Raw genomic sequence first — 19,388 nt, forward strand, 5'->3', positions numbered from 1 at the left:
CCCCCCTATTGTCTGAATGCACAAGTTGGACCATGAGCTTCTGAAGCTACTGCTGCTCCTCTCTCTCTGAATGAAGATTGAGCTTCACCCCAGACTGCAATTCCCTTCCTCTGTCCAAACATTTGTGAGCACAGCACATCTTTGTTGAAGTAAGGCATCTTTCCTGAATGTTACAATTAAAGGGGTGTCTTCCCCCTGATATTCAAAGGGATGGTCAGTCAGAGAAGGACCATGCCTTGTGTTGTGTGACATGTGTGACAGTTGCAACAGGATGTCCCAACTCCTATGCTCAATTCAAAGTTTGTGAGAAGATTTGTAGCTCGGGTGCTCATTGTTGTGGTTCTGTTCGCCGAGCTGGGAATTTGTGTTGCAGACGTTTCATCCCCTGTCTAGGTGATATCCTCAGTGCTTGGGAGCCTCCTGTGAAGTGCTTCTGTATTGTTTCCTCCGGCATTTATAGTGGTTTGTCTCTGCCGCTTCCGGTTGTCAGTTCTAACTGTCCGCTGCAGTGGCCATATTGGGTCCAGGTCAATGTGTTTGTTGATAGAATCTGTGGATGAGTGCCATGCCAGAGAACAGCCAGGGAATTCCTAGAAGTATGGCCTCTAGGCATTTTTCCAGCACCACATTTTTCAACTCTGGATCTGGGACAAGGTGTGTGGTGTGGGGGTGGGTGGAGGGGAGGGGAAATAAGGAAACTGGTGAAATCTACATTGATCCTATGCAGTTAGTGCGTCCCAAGGCAGAAGACGAGGTGTTCTTCCTACAAGCGTCAGGTAGCTAGAGCTTGGAGGGGGAGGCAGCAGAATACTTGCATGTCCTTGATGGATTGGGAGGGGGAGTTAAAGCGTTCAGCCACAAGGCGGTGGGGTCGTTTAGTTTTGGCGTCCCACAGCTGTTCCCTGAAATGTTCTGCAAATTGGCGTCCAGTCTCCCGAATGTGGCAGAGACCACATCGAGAGCAATGGACGTATAAATAAATCTTATAAACAAATTGTACAAATTGTATAAACAAATTTGTTAAATTAAACAAATTTAACTTTAATTAAGTTAAAGAAAATTTTAATTAAATTGGGTGACTACATGAAACGGTTTGTTCGTCAGACTCAAGTCATCATCCTCAAATGAGACAATGCCATTAATATCAGTGAACTGCTTTTTTGTTAGAACCACAAGTTCTTGATTTATTTTCACAACTTACTGATATTCACATCTGCACATTTAATGTCAAACTCTGACATCAGAAATGACATGACACCATTATTTTTTTCTTACAATAATCCAACAAACAAATTAATAACACAGTGAATACCAAGTATCATTAATCTGAAATTAAATTTGACCAAATAAAATGTAAAATCAAGATGTGAGATAACAAATGGGGGAAGGGCAGAATGCAAGAAATGCAGCATCATAGAAGGTGCTCCTCCAGGGAGTGTATTTTACCAACTACAACTGTTAAATATAAACAAACTATGGGATATAGGTAAATTAATGTTACTTCTGCATTTCTGCAATTTCATTTTACAAAGTAAAATGAACTCACAGCAGTGTGTAATTGTTTTAGCCACGAGCTGAGTCAACAAGAATGGAAACGATGTGGAGGAAATATATAATTGTTTTTGTATTAGCTAAACCTGTATGTCAGAAGGTAGACATTACGGGCAAATAGATAAGATGTTGTGAGGGGATGAAGTTAAGCTAGATATGCCTGTACAAAAAGTAGGTATAAACATCTGCTTCCCACTTTTACAAAAACACAGAAACAAACCCCAATTAAAAGGGTCATAGGGATCAGAACAGCCTCGGGAAAGGCACAGATGAAGGGGGGAGATAATGATGAAGAAAGAATATGCCCAACAATGACCTACAGCAGGATGAGGTCAAACAGCCTTGTGAGGCCAGGAATAAGCATTTTGTCACAGACAAGGCCGGATAAGGCAAGAGATAAACAGGGGTAATGGGGGCCGGTCTTAGGGAAGTGGATGATGTAAGCAGGGGAGGAGCGATGTAAAGCAAAAGACATCAAATCATATAAATATTATGTATGAATTGAACTTGGTGTGTGTATGTCCTCTGCCTTATAGGCACTGGACATCTCACCCACTTGCAAGTGTCAAATAAAGGACGCTGCTGATTCAGATTTTGTCTCGGACTGCAATTATTGAGGTGTGTGAGCTTTGTTTCTCACAATCAGTGAACTGCTTTTTTGTTAGAACCACAAGTTCTTGATTTATTTTCACAACTTACTGATATTCACATCTGCACATTCGATGTCAAACTCTGACATCAGAAATGACATGACACCATTATTTTTTTCTTACAATAATCCAACAAACAAATTAATACACAGTCAATACCAAGTCTCATTAATATAAAATTAAATTTGACCAAATAAAATGTAAAATCGAGATGGGAGATAACAAATGGGGGAAGGGCAGAAGGCAAGAAATGCAGCATCAAAGAAGGTGCTCCTCCAGGGAGTGTATTTTACCAACTACAACTGCTCAATATAAACAAACACTCTGACATGATCCTCCGGTTTTAATGTAAACCATAGCCCCATACAGTAGGTACCATTTAAATAAGTTAATAGATACAAGCCTTGAGCAAATCCAGCCTCCAGCCGGACCCCCCGCTTCTTGGAGCTCGGACCTTCCTCCAGCTCCGGGGGGTTGTTGAGCTCCTGGGCTCCGGCCGCCGCCGAAGAAGCCGCGGGCGCCGGCTCTCTCTCCTCCACCGCCGACATTTTTAATTTGTTTTCTCGTTCACCCGGTAACCGTCACCTCCCCCTCCCTCCCTCCGTCAGAAACCGCCCGCTGAGTCGATGAGAAAACCGCAGCCTCGCGCCGCCATCTTTGTTTTTCTTCTTCATTCCGTCTCCTCCTTCACTGGAGCGCGTCATCCACGCTCCCTCCAATCAGAGTGCACCTTACTCCACCTGACCAATGGCGGCCGGCTTTGCTGGTCGTGTTGGCCCCACCTCTGCAATATCTCTCTCTGATTAGTCGGTACCGACCACAAGCTTTGGGATTGGTGGGGAATTTCACAATTACGTCAGTGTATCCGCCCTTTTCATTCCCATTCATTCATTGAACAGCAGATGACCCAGTTTACTGCAACGGGCTCTGGGGCTATAGTGGTAGTGTCACATATTCACGATTTTTAACGTGATCAACCAATTCAACTGTGGCATCTCCACATCCACTCATTCAACCGAAGAGGGCTCAATTTAATGTAATGGGCTCCGAGGTTATAATATTTGTATCCCATGTTGAGAAGAAACCTCTCCCCATTCATTCAATAGAAGAGGGTCTATTTGCTGCAGAAGTTTTTTTTAAGGCGCAGTGGTACTGTCCCTACCTTCGAGTCCTGAAATCCCACAGCTATGAGGATGCGTAATAACAAATTTTGTAGTCATAAGTCACATGACACCAGGTTTATAGTCCAGCAGGTGTGTTTGGATGGGATCTTAGAGAAATATATTAAATTATGAAAGAAATAGAAATAGGATTTTCTACTGGTAGGTGAGACTAGGATAAGGGCGCATGGCCTCAAAGATTAGAGGTAGCAGGTTTAAAACTGAACAGGGAAGAAACTTCTTCACGGGAGGGTTGTCAATCTGTGGAATTCCTTGCCCAGGGAAGTATTTGACACTACTTCAGTAACCACGAGAAGATAATTCTTTTATTTTTCAAAAACGTAAGGGACATGGTGAAAACGCAGGTAAGTGGAGCATAGTCCACGAAAAGATTAGTCATGATTTTAAGGGCCGGAAGGCCGACTCTTGCTCCGAGTTCTTATGCTCTTATGTTGAAATCACAAGCTTTTGGAGTGTAGTCACTTCAGCAGATGAAGTCATGAGAAAACAAGTACAGGAAAGAGAATTTAGATAAATGAAAGACAGAGCATCTCAACGGTCAATTACTTACTCCCATTCCTATTTCTGATGATCTTACCACACAGCAAGTTGTGTTTTCCAAACATTAATTTTATTTCCATCATTTAAAAAACAAATATTTAAGGTGAACAGTTTGTGTCCAAGTGGAGGAAAAACATTGTGACCCACAACAATTTATACAGCACTGTGAATATCATAAACCCTCTCATGAGATATCATAGGAACAATTAATAAACTAGATTTATCACTAGTCACTCAAGTAGATACTAGAGAGGAGAAAGATTCCCAACATGTGCAGGATACTAATGAAAAGTTAGCAACCTGAAATGGTAACAGGAACAGCCCCAACCAGGAAACTCATTCTGACGTCCACTACAGTACCTTGCACTAATCTTCACTGAACACTGCAATTGCTTTCCTTTTCAGTTTAATGATCCACCTCTATTTTGAACGCCATAATCGAATCTGACTCCAACACACTCTCTGGCAGACAGTTCCAGAGGTCAAAGTATTTTCAACATTAACGAAGTAAGTTTTGGATCCGCCCCAAAGACAATTCCGCTGGACTTTTGTTTCCAAACATTTACAGGAAGTTCTTGGTATGGTCACATTTCCAATTTAGTGTGTTTATTCCAATTTTATAACATATTGGGGTGGCACACTGCTTAGCATTGCTACCTCACAGCGCAAGGGACCCAGGTTCAATTCCAGCCTCAGTTAACGGTGTCTGTGTGGAGTTTGCATGTTTTTCCTGTCTGCACAGGTTTCCTTCCACAGTCCAAAGAGGGGCTTTGGTACATCTGTGTGGACCTCCTCCAGATAACAGAGGGCAATGGGGCACTGTGAGGATCAATAGATCAGACAATCAAATCAGTCAGCAAGTTCTCTCCGGGAGACTTGTCTCAAGAAAGGCAGCGGTTTCTTATCTCATCCATTCTCCTCCCCTCCACAAACTCCACAGACAGTCACCCCAAGGGTGGAATTGATCCTTGGCTCCTGGTGTCATGAGGCAGCAGTGCTAATCACTGAGTCACCATGCCACCCCTGAGCCACCGTGGGGTTGCAGTCCAACGGAAAACAAAGAGTGCACCAACTCTCACACTGCACCCACTGTCAGGAGAATCAGTCCTGGGGAGGAATCATGGCAGCATCAGCGGCAGAATCTGATTGTTGTGAGCGCTGGTGCCCCCGCTGGTGCTTCCACAAGTTGCGGGAAAATGTAAACCTCTTCCCGCACTCAGGGCAGCTGAAGGGCCTCTCCCCAGTGTGGACTCGCTGGTGCTTCAGCAGGGCAGAGGAATCACTGAAGTCCTTCCTGCACTCGGGGCAGCTGAATGGCCTCTCCCCCGTGTGGACCCGCCGGTGGGTCATCAGTGTGGAGGAGCGGGTAAAGCCCTTCCCGCACTCGGGGCAGGAGAACGGCTTCTCTCCGGTGTGGACGCGCTGGTGCCTAAGCAGGGCAGAGGAATTGCTGAAGGCCTTCCTGCACTCTGGACAACTGAATGGCCTCTCCCCTGTGTGGACCCGCAGGTGGGCCACGAGGTTAGAGGAAACAGCAAAGCCCTTCCCGCACTTGGGGCAGGAGAACGGTTTCTCACAGGTGTGGATCCGCTGGTGGGTCAGCAGGTTGGAGGGCTGGGTAAAGCACTTTCCACACTGGAGGCAGGAGAATGGCCTCTCCCCAGTGTGGACCCGCTGGTGCCTCAGCAGGTGGGAAGACCTGCTGAAGGCCATCCCACACTCGGGGCAGCTGAAGGGCTTCTCACCCGTGTGGACCCGCAGATGGGTCAGCAGAGCAGAAGAGCGGGTAAAGCCCTTCCTGCACTCAGGGCAGGAGAACGGCCTTTCCCCGGTGTGGACCCACTGGTGTCTCTGCAGGGTAGAGGAATCACTGAAGGCCTTCCTGCACTCAGGGCAGCTGAATGGCCTCTCCCCTCTGTGGACCCGTTGGTGCTTCAGCAGGTCCGAGGATTTGCTGAAGGCCTTCCCACACTCTGAGCAGGGGAAGGGCCTCTCCCCGGCGTGGACGCGCTGGTGGGCCAGCAGGTGGGAGGAGTAGGTGAAGCCCTTCCCACACTCAGGGCAGGAGAATGGCTTCTCTCTGGTGTGGACTCGGCGGTGGTCCAGCAGGTGGGAGGAGCAGGTAAAGCCTTTCCCGCACTCGGGGCAGGAGAATGGCCTTTCCCCAGTGTGACTTCGCCGATGAATCTCCAGGACAGATGGGGCATGGAAGCCTCTCCCGCAGTCACAACACTTCCACGGTTTCTCCACGGTGTGGGATTCCTCTGGTTTCACCATGGCCGCAGCTACAGCCGCGTGTACGGCCCCTGCCCACAGTAAATTCCTCTTTCCTGGCCGTATAACTGTTTCAGGCTTTACACAGTGCGCTGTAACAGAAGAGACTCTCATTCAGTCCCACTAATGCTGAAAATGGTCTGAAACAGGAACCAAAATGTTTTGCTCCTTCTCACAGAATCATAGTTGAAAATCGTTGAGGTCCCGATGGATTGAGTGACTGTCAGACATTGATGTGAAAGTGGGGACTGCAGACACTGGAGAGGAGTTGAAAAGTGAGGTGTTGGAACAGCATGGCAGGTCAGACAGCTTCCAAAGTGCAGGAGAATCGATGATTCAGGCATAGGCCCTTCATCTGTTGATTTTTAAACTTCAGTCTTCAGATCTTCAAATACTCTGGAAAAAGAGATTACAAAAGTCATCATGGTCAGTCCAGGGTAGAAATTCAGAACAAGCTACTCCAGCTTCTGCAGAACATTTTTTTCTTATGCTGTTCCACAAAATTGAAAGCATCCCACTCTCTCTCTCTCTCTCTCTATTCTCACTCCACTCAAACGAATTGTCCTGAAGGTGCTGATACAGGATCTTACAGGGACAGAAAAAGCAAAAACGTCAGGACTGACATCTTCGAATTTTGGATAACACCATGTGAAAGTTAATATCTTTCAGGATATTGGGATATTGCTGAGAGTGAGCAAGTCTGATTTTGGGAGCAAAAGAAGTGTAAATTCAGGTTGAACCTGCAATACAGCTTCTTGATAAATAAACAGACATGAATTGGTTATCGTCCCTATGGTGGGTGGGGGTGGTGGTGATATGTGGTGGGTGGAATGAGACATCAAGGCATTGACACAGACAACCAGAGAGAAACTGAACACACAGACATGGCAAACGATAGTGGCAAGCCAGAGTTAGATCTACAGCACAGAAACAGCCCCTTCGGGCCAACCAGATATCCTAGCCTAATCTAGTCCCATTTGCCAGCACTTGGCCCATATCCCTCTAAACCTTTCCTATTCATATACCTATCCAGGTGCCTTTTAAATGTCATAGCTGTATCAACAACCACCACTTCCTCTGGCAGGTCATTCCTTACACACACCACCCTCTGCATGAAAAGGTTACTCCTTAAGACTCTTTTAAATCTTGCCCTCCTCCACCCTAAACCTATTACCCTCTAGTTCTGGACTCCCTCAACCCAGGGAAATGTCCTTGTCTATTTACCCTATCCATGCCTCTCATGATTTTCTTAATGACTCTCAGTCACCCCTCAGCCTCTGGTGCACGAGGAAAAACAGCCCAGCCCATTCAGCTCAAACCCTGGCAACATCCTTTTAAATGTGTTCTGAACCCTTTCATGTTTCACAACAAGATTCTGATAGGAGGGAGACCAGAACTGCACACAATATTCCAAAAGTGGTCTACCCAATGTCCTATCAGCCACAACGCAACTTCCCAACTCTTATCCTCAGTCAGAGGATTGGGAAAAAGTTTTCAAAACCCACAAAAGACAACCAGGAAAGAATGCAGGGACAAGCCAAATTTGAGGGTCAGCTTGGAAGCATCAATGAGAAATTGGCGGACTGGGTTTATTGGGGATCCGTACTTCTTGAGTACATATACGTATTTCTTTTCTGCTCTTCGCAGTTCCTCTGGGCTGCAAAGGGTGATGGCTCACTAAATAAACTCCTGATGCAGCTTCGTTTGTGGGTGTTGTGATGATTGCTTCTGTAGTTAGGTATTTGGTTTGTGTGTATTGTTTCTTGTAGACACTAGTTTGAAGTTCCCCATTGACTGTTCACTCTACTGTGACATCTAGGAATGGCACTTTGTTGTTGTGCCCTTCCTCTTCAAACCAGGAGCACCCCTCAGGCCCATAGTCTCACTACCTGGAACACCAGTATACAGAGTAGTCAAAGAACTCCACTGAAGACTAAAACACTGAGTAGAAGATTCATGCCACTCCATTCACTCCACCCAAGAATTCCTGAACACCAAAGACACCAAGATAGAAGAGGATGAAGTAATGCTGTCCTTTGACATAACAGCCCCGTTCACATCCATTAACATCAACGTGGCCAAAGACACACCGACTACACTACAAGAACTACCAAAGACACAAACACCAAACAGCACCAACTTCATCAGCAAAGATAACATTGTCAAGCTTGTGGACCCGTATCTTATCACCCACTTCACATTCAATAACAAGCCCTACAAACAAATCAACAGAACACCCATGAAACCACCAATATCAAGGATCCTAGCAGAAACAATAATGCAGAGACTCGAACAAACAGCCCTCCCAACGCTCCAACCCAAACTTTGGGTCCGCAACAGTGATGACACCTTTGTCATCACAAAATGAAACACATTTGGGGAAACCTACAACACCATCAACAATATCCTTACTGGCATAAAATTCACAAAAGAGGAGAACAACAACAAAGTGCAATTCCAAGATGTCAGTAGAGCAAACAGTCAATAGGGAACTTCAGACTAATATCTACAGGAAAACAACACACACAGACCCAAGTACCTAATGCAGAAGCAAATCATCCCAAACAAATCTGCATCAGGACACTATTGCAATGAGCCACTACACAGTGCACCACCCAGGAACTACAAAGAGCAGAAGATAAATACTTATACAACATATTCAAGAAGAACGGGTACCCAATAAACCCTGTCTGCTGATTTCTCAACAACAAACTCAAACAAGCAGACACACGTGCAGAAACCCGAGCCACATTACCTTACATCAAAGACATCTGTGAAATGATGTCCAGACAACTCAAACCTCTCAGCATCATGGTAGCCCACAAACCTACCAACACACTTAAGCAGCAGCTAATGAACCTGAAAAAACAAATGTTATTTACAAATTACCATGCAAGGAAGTATAGACATGGACTCTGCCCTCATAGTTCTCTGTAGCAAGAAATGCTGGGATGAGATAAAGATTTTTTTCAGTCAGAAAGAGGTGACTCTGTGGAACTCATTGCCACTGAAATGAGGCAAGTAACTGAGTGCTTTTAAAACAGATAAAGATAGCCTCTTGATTAGTAAGGGAATCAAGGGTTACAGGGAGGAGGCAGGAGAATGGGATTGAGAAACATTGGCCATGATCGAATCGTGGAGCAGACTCAACAAGTCGAATGGACTGATTCTGCTTCTGTATCTTATGGATCTGTAACCACAAAGATCTGACTTAATTTTCACTACTTTTACTGTGTTCCTGTCGTATTTATGGCAAGCGTGTGGCAATATGTTGTAGATTTCTCAAGCTAGATCTTCTAATTTCATATCAAATATTGATAATTGGAGCTAATATTAGAGAGAGTAAAGGTGTTTATTTCTTGGATAAATAAACCTGCCATGCATTTTAAGCTTAAACCTTGCATACTTGCGAAATTAGCGTTGCCATTTTGCCCGCTGTCATCAAATCTCCAATTATACTTCCCTTTTACTTGATAACCCAGTTTGGGGAAATAAACATAACTGAGGTTTCATGTTTTATTCAAGCGCTTTAAGCTTTTGATATAATGATTTTAAGCCATCTACACAGAGTGTGATTGAATTTCTAAACTTAAGTAACAGCCTTAAAGTATTGTTATTTGTGTCACTCACATAACTTTAATGTAAATATTGAATTAAACTTATTGAAAAGAACATACTTGCTGAATTAGAGTCAGCATTGTTTTCATTGCTTTGTCCATTATTCCCTTTCACCTCATGACCTATTTTAGAGAAAGAAAAAGATTGCATATGCTGGAACATTTACTTTTTTTTATAAAATGAAGAAAGCAGTTCAGTCAACTTCAATCTTCATCCAGTCACTTTTTAGAAAAGGTTGAGCAAGGTTACAAAATAATAATGCAAGGTTACCTAATTTGCAGCATTGCTTGAGACAGATTTAATAGTACAAGAAGTTATGATCTCCATTCAGTAATGTCTTGATTTGAAGATAGTTTAAGTTAAGCTAAGGGTGTTGCAGAAATTGAAGTCATTGTGAAAATGTTACCAGGGAAAACATTGGATAAAAAAAAAATCTGGTTTGAGTTTCTTCTTTGGGTATAAACAGATGCTGGATCAAAGTATCCCCCCAATATTCTAAAAATATGCCCACAAAATAAACACAATGCAACCTAAATAAATCAGGCCCAAAAGAAATTCAGAACCCACACTAATATATGGCAAGGAGGAAAGTTTTAGACTACAGGATAATAAAGATGGGTTGGTCAGATGAGCAGAACAATGACAGATGGAGTTCAATCCTGAAAAGATTGAGATGATACATTTCAGGAGGATCAACATGTTAAATCACAAGAACTGAGAATGTACTGAAGATCAGAGTAAGGTATATGTGTTCATAGATTCTTGAAGGCAACGGGACATGTGGATGAAATGATTAAGGCGGCATATGAAATACTTGCCCTTAATAGTTAATGCATTGAACACGAGAGCCAGGAGATCGTGATGGAACTGTACAAGACATTAGTTGGGCCACAGCTGGAGTAGTGGATCTGGTCGTCACATTATTAGCAGGATGTGATGGCACTAGAAAGGGTGCAGAAGGGAATACTAACTCAGGGTGGTGCATGTTGGTGGGTTTCAGCTATGAGAGTGATTAGATCGGCTGAAGGTATTTTCCTTGCAGAGAAAGCTGGGTGAGGACCTGTTTGGAGTGTACAAATAAGACACTTAGGATCTAGATAGGAAGAAACTTTTCCCCTTGGTGGACGGCTTCAGCAACTAGGGGACATAGATTTAAGGAAAGAGATAGGACATTTTAATGGAATTTAAGGAAAAATATCACCTAGAATGTGCTGGAGATGGATGAATTTATTTATGGGAAGAATTGGTTTGTTTGAAGGGATGGATATAATGAAATAAAACTAGTTCAGAAGATCATTATAATGTGCTAAGAAAAAGAACTGGAGGTCGACCTCCAATAGTGGAAAGAATCTAAAAAAGTTTCATTGTCCCATCTGAGAAAAACAATTCTGCCAAACTTCTCAAACGAACCCGAACATGTGTCAAAACTTGTTTGTTTAAAATCAATTGAACCTATTCCAAGTATTTAGGAAAATGAGAATCATCTTTAATCCTGGCCCTATTGTCTACAACCAAAAGTGATAGAAGCTTTTTCAGTTTTATTGAAATGGAGTTGTCAGAGATATTGGCTCATTAGAAGAGCAGAAGAGGGTTGTTTGAGCTTATTGAGCAGTTTGTAGACTCAAACAAGGATCCAGAAAACAATTTTCTATGGTACAGAAGCAAGGACAATTAACAAGGATTGATGTTGGTATTGTGTGTCCAAGTGTCTCAGTCTTCAAAGTTCTAGATAAGTTAAACTTCTGAAAAATTGAAGGTGTCAAAGGAAAATCAAGGGTTTTGGGGAAAAGACAGGAAAATAGAATTGAGGGTTATCAGATCAGACATGATCTCACTGAATGGTGGAGCAGAATGGCCAATACTGCTATTTCTTGCGGTAAATCGATCTGGGAGTTGATAAAAGCTTTTATGTGATTTTTCTTTGTACTCAGCAACATTTTGTATTTGGAAGAAGTTGGCTTTTGTGTTGGATCTCAAATAACGCTTGAGGCTCCACTGAGAGTTGTTTAGCAACTGAGGTTACATATCATCAAGTTAAATCAAAATAAGCAGCAAAATATATGGTAAAAGTGTAGGTGTGACTGCTGAAGGCCAAATAAAACATTTTCAGTCGCAAAAATGTCTTTACTCCATAATGTTTCATTTTACATGCAGTCAGCGACAACTCAAGCCAATCAAGGTGTCGCAGAGTAAAGTTAGGTCTCACCATGACAGCTGACATGTCTGCACAATACTGTTGTAGCGCTCTTTAACCACAGGGTATATACTAGTGATTCATTTATTTTGCACTTTCCCCAACACCCCAAATTAGGTTGAGGTTTGTTACAGCATCCTGATGGGAAGCCCGATGTAACGTGCTCAGATTCTGCTGCAGTAGTGTAATGTGTTAAATTCCCAATGATTTCCAAAAAAAGTGAAAGGAAGTGGTTGCATGTGTTGACCCCACAGGTATTATTGATATTGGCTTTGAGATAGGGAACAACCATCACTTCCCAAATTGTGTTTTGTTTGCACAGTATGAAAAGCATTCTATTTTTAGACGGCCTAAATGCATACATAGTTTCTTATCAGCGTACCTTAAAATCAACATTAAAAAGCACAAACAATTCATTTTCACTGTAAATTACATATTTTAAAATCAAATATTGCAAGACATACAAACACATCAAGAAGTCAAAATTTGTGAAGAAAGCACATCTTTTCTGACAGTTCAGACAGGGAAAAACTTTGTTCTTGTGGTGGTCAGTGGAGACTTACTCGATCAAATATTAATTACCAGTGTATCTCACATAGATGCTGTATAAAACCAAGATCTTATTGATCACTGTTGACAAAATTAAACCTATTGACCTGACTCTTTACAAAATAAGAACATATTTTAGTACATAACATTTTCCCATAATACAGACATTTGCAGTCGTGCAGTTATGTGAAAAGAAACTGCGTTGTTAATTTAGTTTGTTGCTCCACTTCAGAAATGTTGTCTTCATTTATTTTGAAAAATCAACCCTTCCACTCTTTCTAAAGGTACATGACACTTTAATTTTTTTTTCTTTGCCAATTTTTTTTCACCAATAAAAACATTCACTTTTTTGGCATTGGGTGGGGGAGCTCTGCCAGATGCCAATTTCTTGCTGAAATTGTTTCACTTGACATGAGTCTTGCCAATAAATGACAGCAACAACAACAGCTAATACTGATGATAACATTTCAACAAGAGTATACCAAGGTCCTTCACATTATGTATCAACCAAGTTGGAGAAATGTGAGGATCTCCTTCTCGGCCTTTCCCCTCAGCTGAGGTGTGGTGACCCTCAAGATAAACCACCACCAGCCATCTCTAATGAGAGAGAACAGTCTAATCTTCTGGGAAGACTGTGATGAATGTGTTTAAAGTTGAAAGACTGTTGAAATATAAGGGGGCGGCACGGTGGCTCAGTGGTTAGCACTGCTGCCTCACAGCACCAGGGACCCGGGTTCAATCCCATCCTGGGGCGACTGTCTGTATGGAGTGTGCACAATCTCCCAGTGTCTGTGTTGGTTTCCTCCGGATGCTCCGGTTTCCTCCCACAATCCAAAGATACACAGGCTAAGTGAATTGAGTGAATTGGCCATGCTAAAATTGCCCATAGTGGTACATAAGTCAGGCGTAATTGTAGAGGAATGGGCTTGGCTGGCATACTCTCTAAAGGGTCAGTATGGAGCTGTTGGCCCGAAGGGCATATTTCCACACATAGGGATTCTATGACTGTAACAAACACTACATCTGACAAACAGGTATAAAACTAGCCACCAGGATATATGAACATCAACTAGCCACAAAAATACATGATCCACTACCACTAGTATCTTTACACACAGACAAAGGAGGATACCATGTTGACTGGGACCAAACATCCATCCTATGACAAGCCACTGTCCTATAAGCCAACCAAAAACACACACAAGAATTCCTTGGAACATGTCATTCCAACTGGAAATCTATTGATTTGGACCCCATCTACCATGCTCTGAGAAAAAGAACGGAAATGATATCACCCACCCTAAGAAACCAAAAGACATAAATATAAAGCAGGACATAATACCAGCGCTTCACTCGACTCACTGATAATGTTACCTAGTATGGTGATGAAACATCTGAAAATGACCTTCCAGCTCAGGGAGCAAACTTACATCCAGAATGAGAAAATTCTAGTTGATACAAAGGCTGCCACAAAGTTGGAATTCTCACCCAGAAATGACAGTTGATGGTGCCCTCACCAAGATGGATGCGCGCGCTCCCCGCCCCAAGACAACATGCGTCTTGCCCTCACGAATATGGCGACCGGTTGCCCCCAGAGGTCCTTCCCAAACAAAGTAAACACTGGGCCTGTGGAGCTTTTATGCGCGGCCTCAGGCCTCCCCTTGGAGTTTATAAACTCCCCAGTCTCCCTCCTCCCACCTCCCACGGTTTCCAATCCTCCCCTGTTTCACTGTCTCCTCTCTGTAAAAACAATGACTGCAGATGCTGGTAACCAGTCTAGATTAGACTGGTGCTGGAAAAGCACAGCAGTTCAGGCAGCATCCGAGGAGCAGTAAAATCGACATTTTGGGCAAAAGCCCTTCATCAGGAATAGAAACAGGGTACCTACAGTGTGGAGAGATAGATGTGAGGAGGGTGGGATGGGGAGAAAGTAGCAGAGAGTACAATAGGTGAGTGGGGGTGGGAAGAAGGTGATAGGTATGGGGGGAGAGGTGGTGGAGTGGATAGGTGGAAAAGAAGATAGGCGGAAAAGAAGATAGGCAGGTAGGACAAGTCATGGGGACAGTGCTGAGCTGGAAGTTTGGAACTGAGGTGAGGTGGGGGAAGGGGAAATTAGGAAATTGTTGAAGTCCACATTAATGCCCTGGGGTTGAAGTGTTCTGAGGCGGAAGATGAGGTGTTCTTCCTCCAGGCGTCTGGTGGTGAGGAAGCAGCGGTGAAGGAGGCCCAGGACCTCCATGGCCTCGGCAGAGTGGGAGGGGGAGTTGAAATGTTGAGCCACAGGGCGGTGTGGTTGATTGGTGTAGGTGTCCCAGAGGTGTTCCCTAAAGCGTTCTGCTAGGAGGCGTCCAGTCTCCCCAATGGACAGGAGACCGCATTTGGAGCAATGGAAACAATACAATGATATTGGCGGATGGGCAGCTAAAACTTTGATGGGTGTGGAAGGCTCGTTTAGGGCCTTGGATGAAGGTGAGGGAGGAGGTGTGGGCGCAGGTTTTGCAATTCCTGCAGTGGCGGGAGAAGGTGCCAGGGTGGGACGGTGGGTTGTAGGGGGGCATGGACCTGACCAGGTAGTCACAGAGGGAACGGTCTTTGCGGAAGGTGGAAAGGGATGGGGAGGGAAATATATCCCTGGTGGTGGGGTCTGTTTGGAGGTGGCGGAAATGTCAGCGGATGATTTGGTTCGTGCGAAGGTTGGTAGGGTGGAAGGTGAGCACCAGGGATGTTCTGATCTTGTTACGGTTGGAGGGGTTGGGTCTGAGGGCGGAGGTGCGGGATGTGGACAAGATAGGTTGGAGGGCATCTTTAACCACGTGGGAAGGGAAATTGTGGTATCTGAAGAGGGAGGCCATCTGGTGTGTTCTGTGGTGGAACTGATCCTCCTGGGAGCAGATACGACAGAGGCGAAGGAATTGGGAATACGGGATGGCATTTTTGCAGGAGGTAGGGTGGGAAGAGGTGTAATCCTGGTAGCTGTGGGAGTCAGTGGGTTTATAAAATGCCAGTGTCAAGGCGGTCGTTATTAATGGAGATGGAGGGGTCCAGGAAGGGGAGAGAGGTGTCAGATGGTCCAGGTAAATTTAAGGTCAGGGTGGAATGTGTCGGTGAAGTTTGCTCAACCTCCTCACAGGAGCACAAGATAGCACCAATGCAGTCATGAATGTAGCAGAGGAAGAGGTGGGGAGTGGTGCCGGTTTAATTACTGAAGATGGACTATTCTACGTAGCCAATAAAGAGACAGGCATAGCTGGGGCCTACATGGGTGCCCATGGTTGTCCCTTTGGTCTGGAGGAAGTGGGAGGATTCGAAGGAGAAATTGTTAAGGGTGAGGACAAGTTCAGCCAGATGAATGCGTGTGTCGGTGGAAGGGTACTGTTGGGGACGTCGGGAGAGGAAGAAATGGAGGGCTTGGAGGTCCTGGTCATGGCGGATGGAGGTGTAGAGGGATTGGGTATCCATGGTGAAGATGAGGCGTTGGGGGCTGGGGAAGCAGAAGTCTTGGAGGAGGTGGAGGGTGTGGGTGGTGTCTCGAACGTATGTGGGGAGTTCCTGGACTCGGGGGAATAGGACAGTGTCGAAGTAGGTACTCACTGTCTCCTCTCCCCGGGCGCTCAGGCCTGGCGACCTCTCCGGGATGTTTCCGAAACCGGTTTCTGTTCTGAAGGAGGATCACTGGACCCGTAACGTTTCCTCGGATTCTCTTGACACATGCAGCCAGGGCTGCTCAGCTTTTCCAGCGAGTCCTGTTCTTGTTCCTTAAGCCACCGGCGCCATTCCTCTCCCACACTCAGTAACACTGCCTTTGTCCCACTACATGGCCTACACTGCACATGCGCCAGCTCATAAGGGGCTGGGTGACCAGACCGTGACGTCACCCCGCGTGTAGTGGGCGCGGTACGACGAGGCATCCAACCAATCGGAGACAATGGGGGCGGGGCGAATGTGTTCCCTGCTCCCCTCACCAGCCACCTGAAAGGTGGGGTTTTCTTTTAAGTTTTAACGACGTAGTTTTAAAAAAAAATTTCAGTCTTTTCCGAAATGTTATTCCAGACCTCGAAGGCTAAAACATTGGAAAACTTGCAAACGTAAACGAAGGGATACTAAAAAAAATAAATAAAGATAAATTACGAAAGAAACCGAGCGCAAAATATCAAAAAGAATAGCAAAAGCTTCTGTTGGTATGCAAAAGGGAACAGAGTAGCTAAGGCCCCTTGGAAGATGAAATCGGTGAGTTAATAGGAGGAACACTGAAATGGCAGAGATGCTAAGTCAATCCTTTTCCTCAGTTTTCAAGCTGGAGGACAATAGTGTCATTCCTATTGGAACGGGTAAGTCAGAGGTGATAGAAAGGATAGAACTTAAACAATCAACGTTGAGAGGGAAAAGGTACACAGCAAACTATTAGGATTGAGGGCAGACAAGTCCCCTGGGCCTGACGGCCTACGTGCCAGGGTACTATATAGACTTTAGTATGGCATTTGAAAAGATTCCCCAAGGGAGACAGGTTCGCAAGGTTAGTACCATGGAATACAGGGAGAACTAGCCATTTGGATGCGGAACCAGCTCACAGGTTGGTGGTGGTAGAGAGTTGCTTTTCAGACTGGAGGCCTGTGATCAGTAGTATACCACAAGTATGGGTGCTGGGTCTGCTACTTTTCATCATTGATATAAATGCTGTGGATGTCAATAAATGAGGTATAGTTACTAAGTTTGCAGATGACACCAAAATTAGAAGTGTAGTGGACAGTGAAGATGCTTAGCTCAGAGGATAACAGGGTGGAGTTTAATTTAGATACATATGAGGCACTGCATTTTGGAAAAGCATATCAGAGGAGGACTTATACACTTAATGGTAAGATCCAAGGGAGTGTTGCTGAACAAAGAGACCTTGGAGTGCAGGTTCAGAGCTCCTTGAAAGTGGAGTCACAGATAGATAGGATAACGAAGGCGGCGTTGGGAATGCTTTCCTTTATTGGTCAGAGTATCAAGTATTGAAGTTGGGAGGTGATGTTGCAGCTGTACAGGGCTTTGGTAAGACCACTTTTGGAATATTATGTGCAGGTCTGGTCTCCTTCCTGTCAGAAGTTTGTTGCTAAACCTGAACGGGTTCAGAAAAGATTTAGAAGGACGTTGCCAGGGTTGGAGGATTTGAGCTATTGGGAGAAGCTGAATAGGTTGGTGCTGTCTTCCCTGGAGGGTTGGAGGCTGAGAGGTGACCTTATAGAGGTTTATAAAATCATGAGGGACATTGATAGGATAAACAGACAAGGTCTTTTCCCTGAGTTGGGGGGGGAGTCTAGAACTTGATGGCATACATTTAGGGTGAGAGGGCAAAGAAATAAAAGGGACTTAAGGGACAACTTTTTCACGCAAAGGGTGGTGTGGGTATGGAATTAGCTGCTTGAGGAAAGCTGGTATAATTACAACATTTGAATGGAATCTGGATGGAAGGGTTTAGAGGGATATGGGCCGAGTGCTAGCAAATGGGACTAGACTGTTTAGGCTAACTGGTCAACATGGATGAGTTGGAGTGTTAAAGTAGGGATTTGAGACGGCCAGGGAATCTTTTGTGGAGTCAGACCTGCAGTCTCTCACGATTCGCCCCGGAGTTCGTACTCTGAGAGTCTGGAATAAAAGAAAATCCTCTTACAGGCAGTTTAGTTTAATTTTCATGAACCCCTTTATTTACCAATAGCTCGACTGACACCGATAAGCTAAACTAGCTAGGTTCTAGTAACCTAGGAGAGTAGGGGACCTAACTCTTCAAGTACCCTGGCAGGTTACTCTGATGTATTGCTACAAAGCGGTTTCCTTTTCACAAAGGTTTACAAAAACATTGCATGTTCTTAATTCGTAAGGAAGAAAAGTTAATTGACAGGTCTCCGAACGCTTGACTAATCACTCCTACAGGCCCTAAGCCATTCATCAGGTGGGAAAAACATATCCAGCCGGGTTAGGTGCCTGCTAGCGAGATAAACTCCTAACATAAAGAGGTACCAGTCTGAGCTAATTGGAGAGTTCCTAACCTTGCACAGGTCACAAGTCAGATACAACTGTTTTCCAAAACGGCTTCTTAGCAGGAGGGCAAACTTTTGACCATAAAATGGCTTCCTGACACATTGTGCCTGAATCTCTTCAATGTTAGGCCGAGAATAATTTCTAAGCTAGGAGCAGACTCCTGCTTTTTCGGCACTGAATCATACTGTACCTGAGGCTGAGATGTTACCAAAAGGTTGCATTTAAACTGATTCATTAGTCTTTGAATTAAACATGCTCTCTTTTCAGGGTTGTGATTCAAATAAGACATAAGATCTGATTAGTTGGAATTGACAGTGGGGTAGTCTGAAAGGTCTGTAGAGTGGTCTGCAAGAACAGCAAGTAAATTAAAGCTTCGTCAACATTACCTTTTACAGAGTTCATATTTAATAACTGGTAATGGCTACTCAATACCATCATAAAGTGTCAAAAATGCAATTATGTTCAATCCAAAGCAGGTAATTTTTTAATAGCTTCGGGAGCCCCAGCACTATAATGGTTTCTCTCTCTCTCGTCCATTTGAACTCTCAAGTCAGGGACTTGTAACAGCAAAGATGTTTTTCCCTCTGTTTGTCTAGCTTGCAAAGGGTGATAAGAATCTATTATAATTAACAGGACCTGACTGTCAAATACAAGGCTTTTGACAGTACCAAGTTTCATTTTGGGGTCAAAATCCAAAGCTGTCATTAATTTCACAAGGGAACAGCCATGAATGTTATCACTGTGTCCTGTTTTCACAGATTCACTGTTAAGGCAAATGTACTTAATTGCCTTAGGGTATCCTGTTATCACTTG

At 44.2% G+C, this 19,388-nt stretch overlaps 1 protein-coding gene across 4 annotated transcripts in view; it reads right to left on the reverse strand.

Annotated features, from left to right (window-relative positions):
• Positions 1–19,388, reverse strand: part of LOC140460386 (uncharacterized) — a 60,315-nt gene that overhangs the window by 5,030 nt on the left and 35,897 nt on the right. Inside the window, exon 3 of one of the 4 annotated variants that reach the window (XR_011954048.1) lies at positions 16,149–16,526. The exons of 1 other annotated variant lie outside the window; for it this stretch is intronic. Coding sequence is in view for 1 of the 3 variants with exons in the window: in XM_072554904.1 (XP_072411005.1) it covers positions 5,024–6,184 (1,161 nt within the window). In the remaining 2 variants the exon portion in view is untranslated. Of the gene's footprint in view, positions 1–2,604; positions 6,185–16,148; positions 16,527–16,557; positions 16,658–19,388 lie in introns of those variants that run through there. 2 more of the 4 variants (XM_072554904.1, XR_011954050.1) reach the window with 2 other exon arrangements.

This window comes from Chiloscyllium punctatum, chromosome 36 (genome assembly GCF_047496795.1).
Source record: "Chiloscyllium punctatum isolate Juve2018m chromosome 36, sChiPun1.3, whole genome shotgun sequence".
Classification (NCBI taxonomy): domain Eukaryota; kingdom Metazoa; phylum Chordata; class Chondrichthyes; order Orectolobiformes; family Hemiscylliidae; genus Chiloscyllium; species Chiloscyllium punctatum.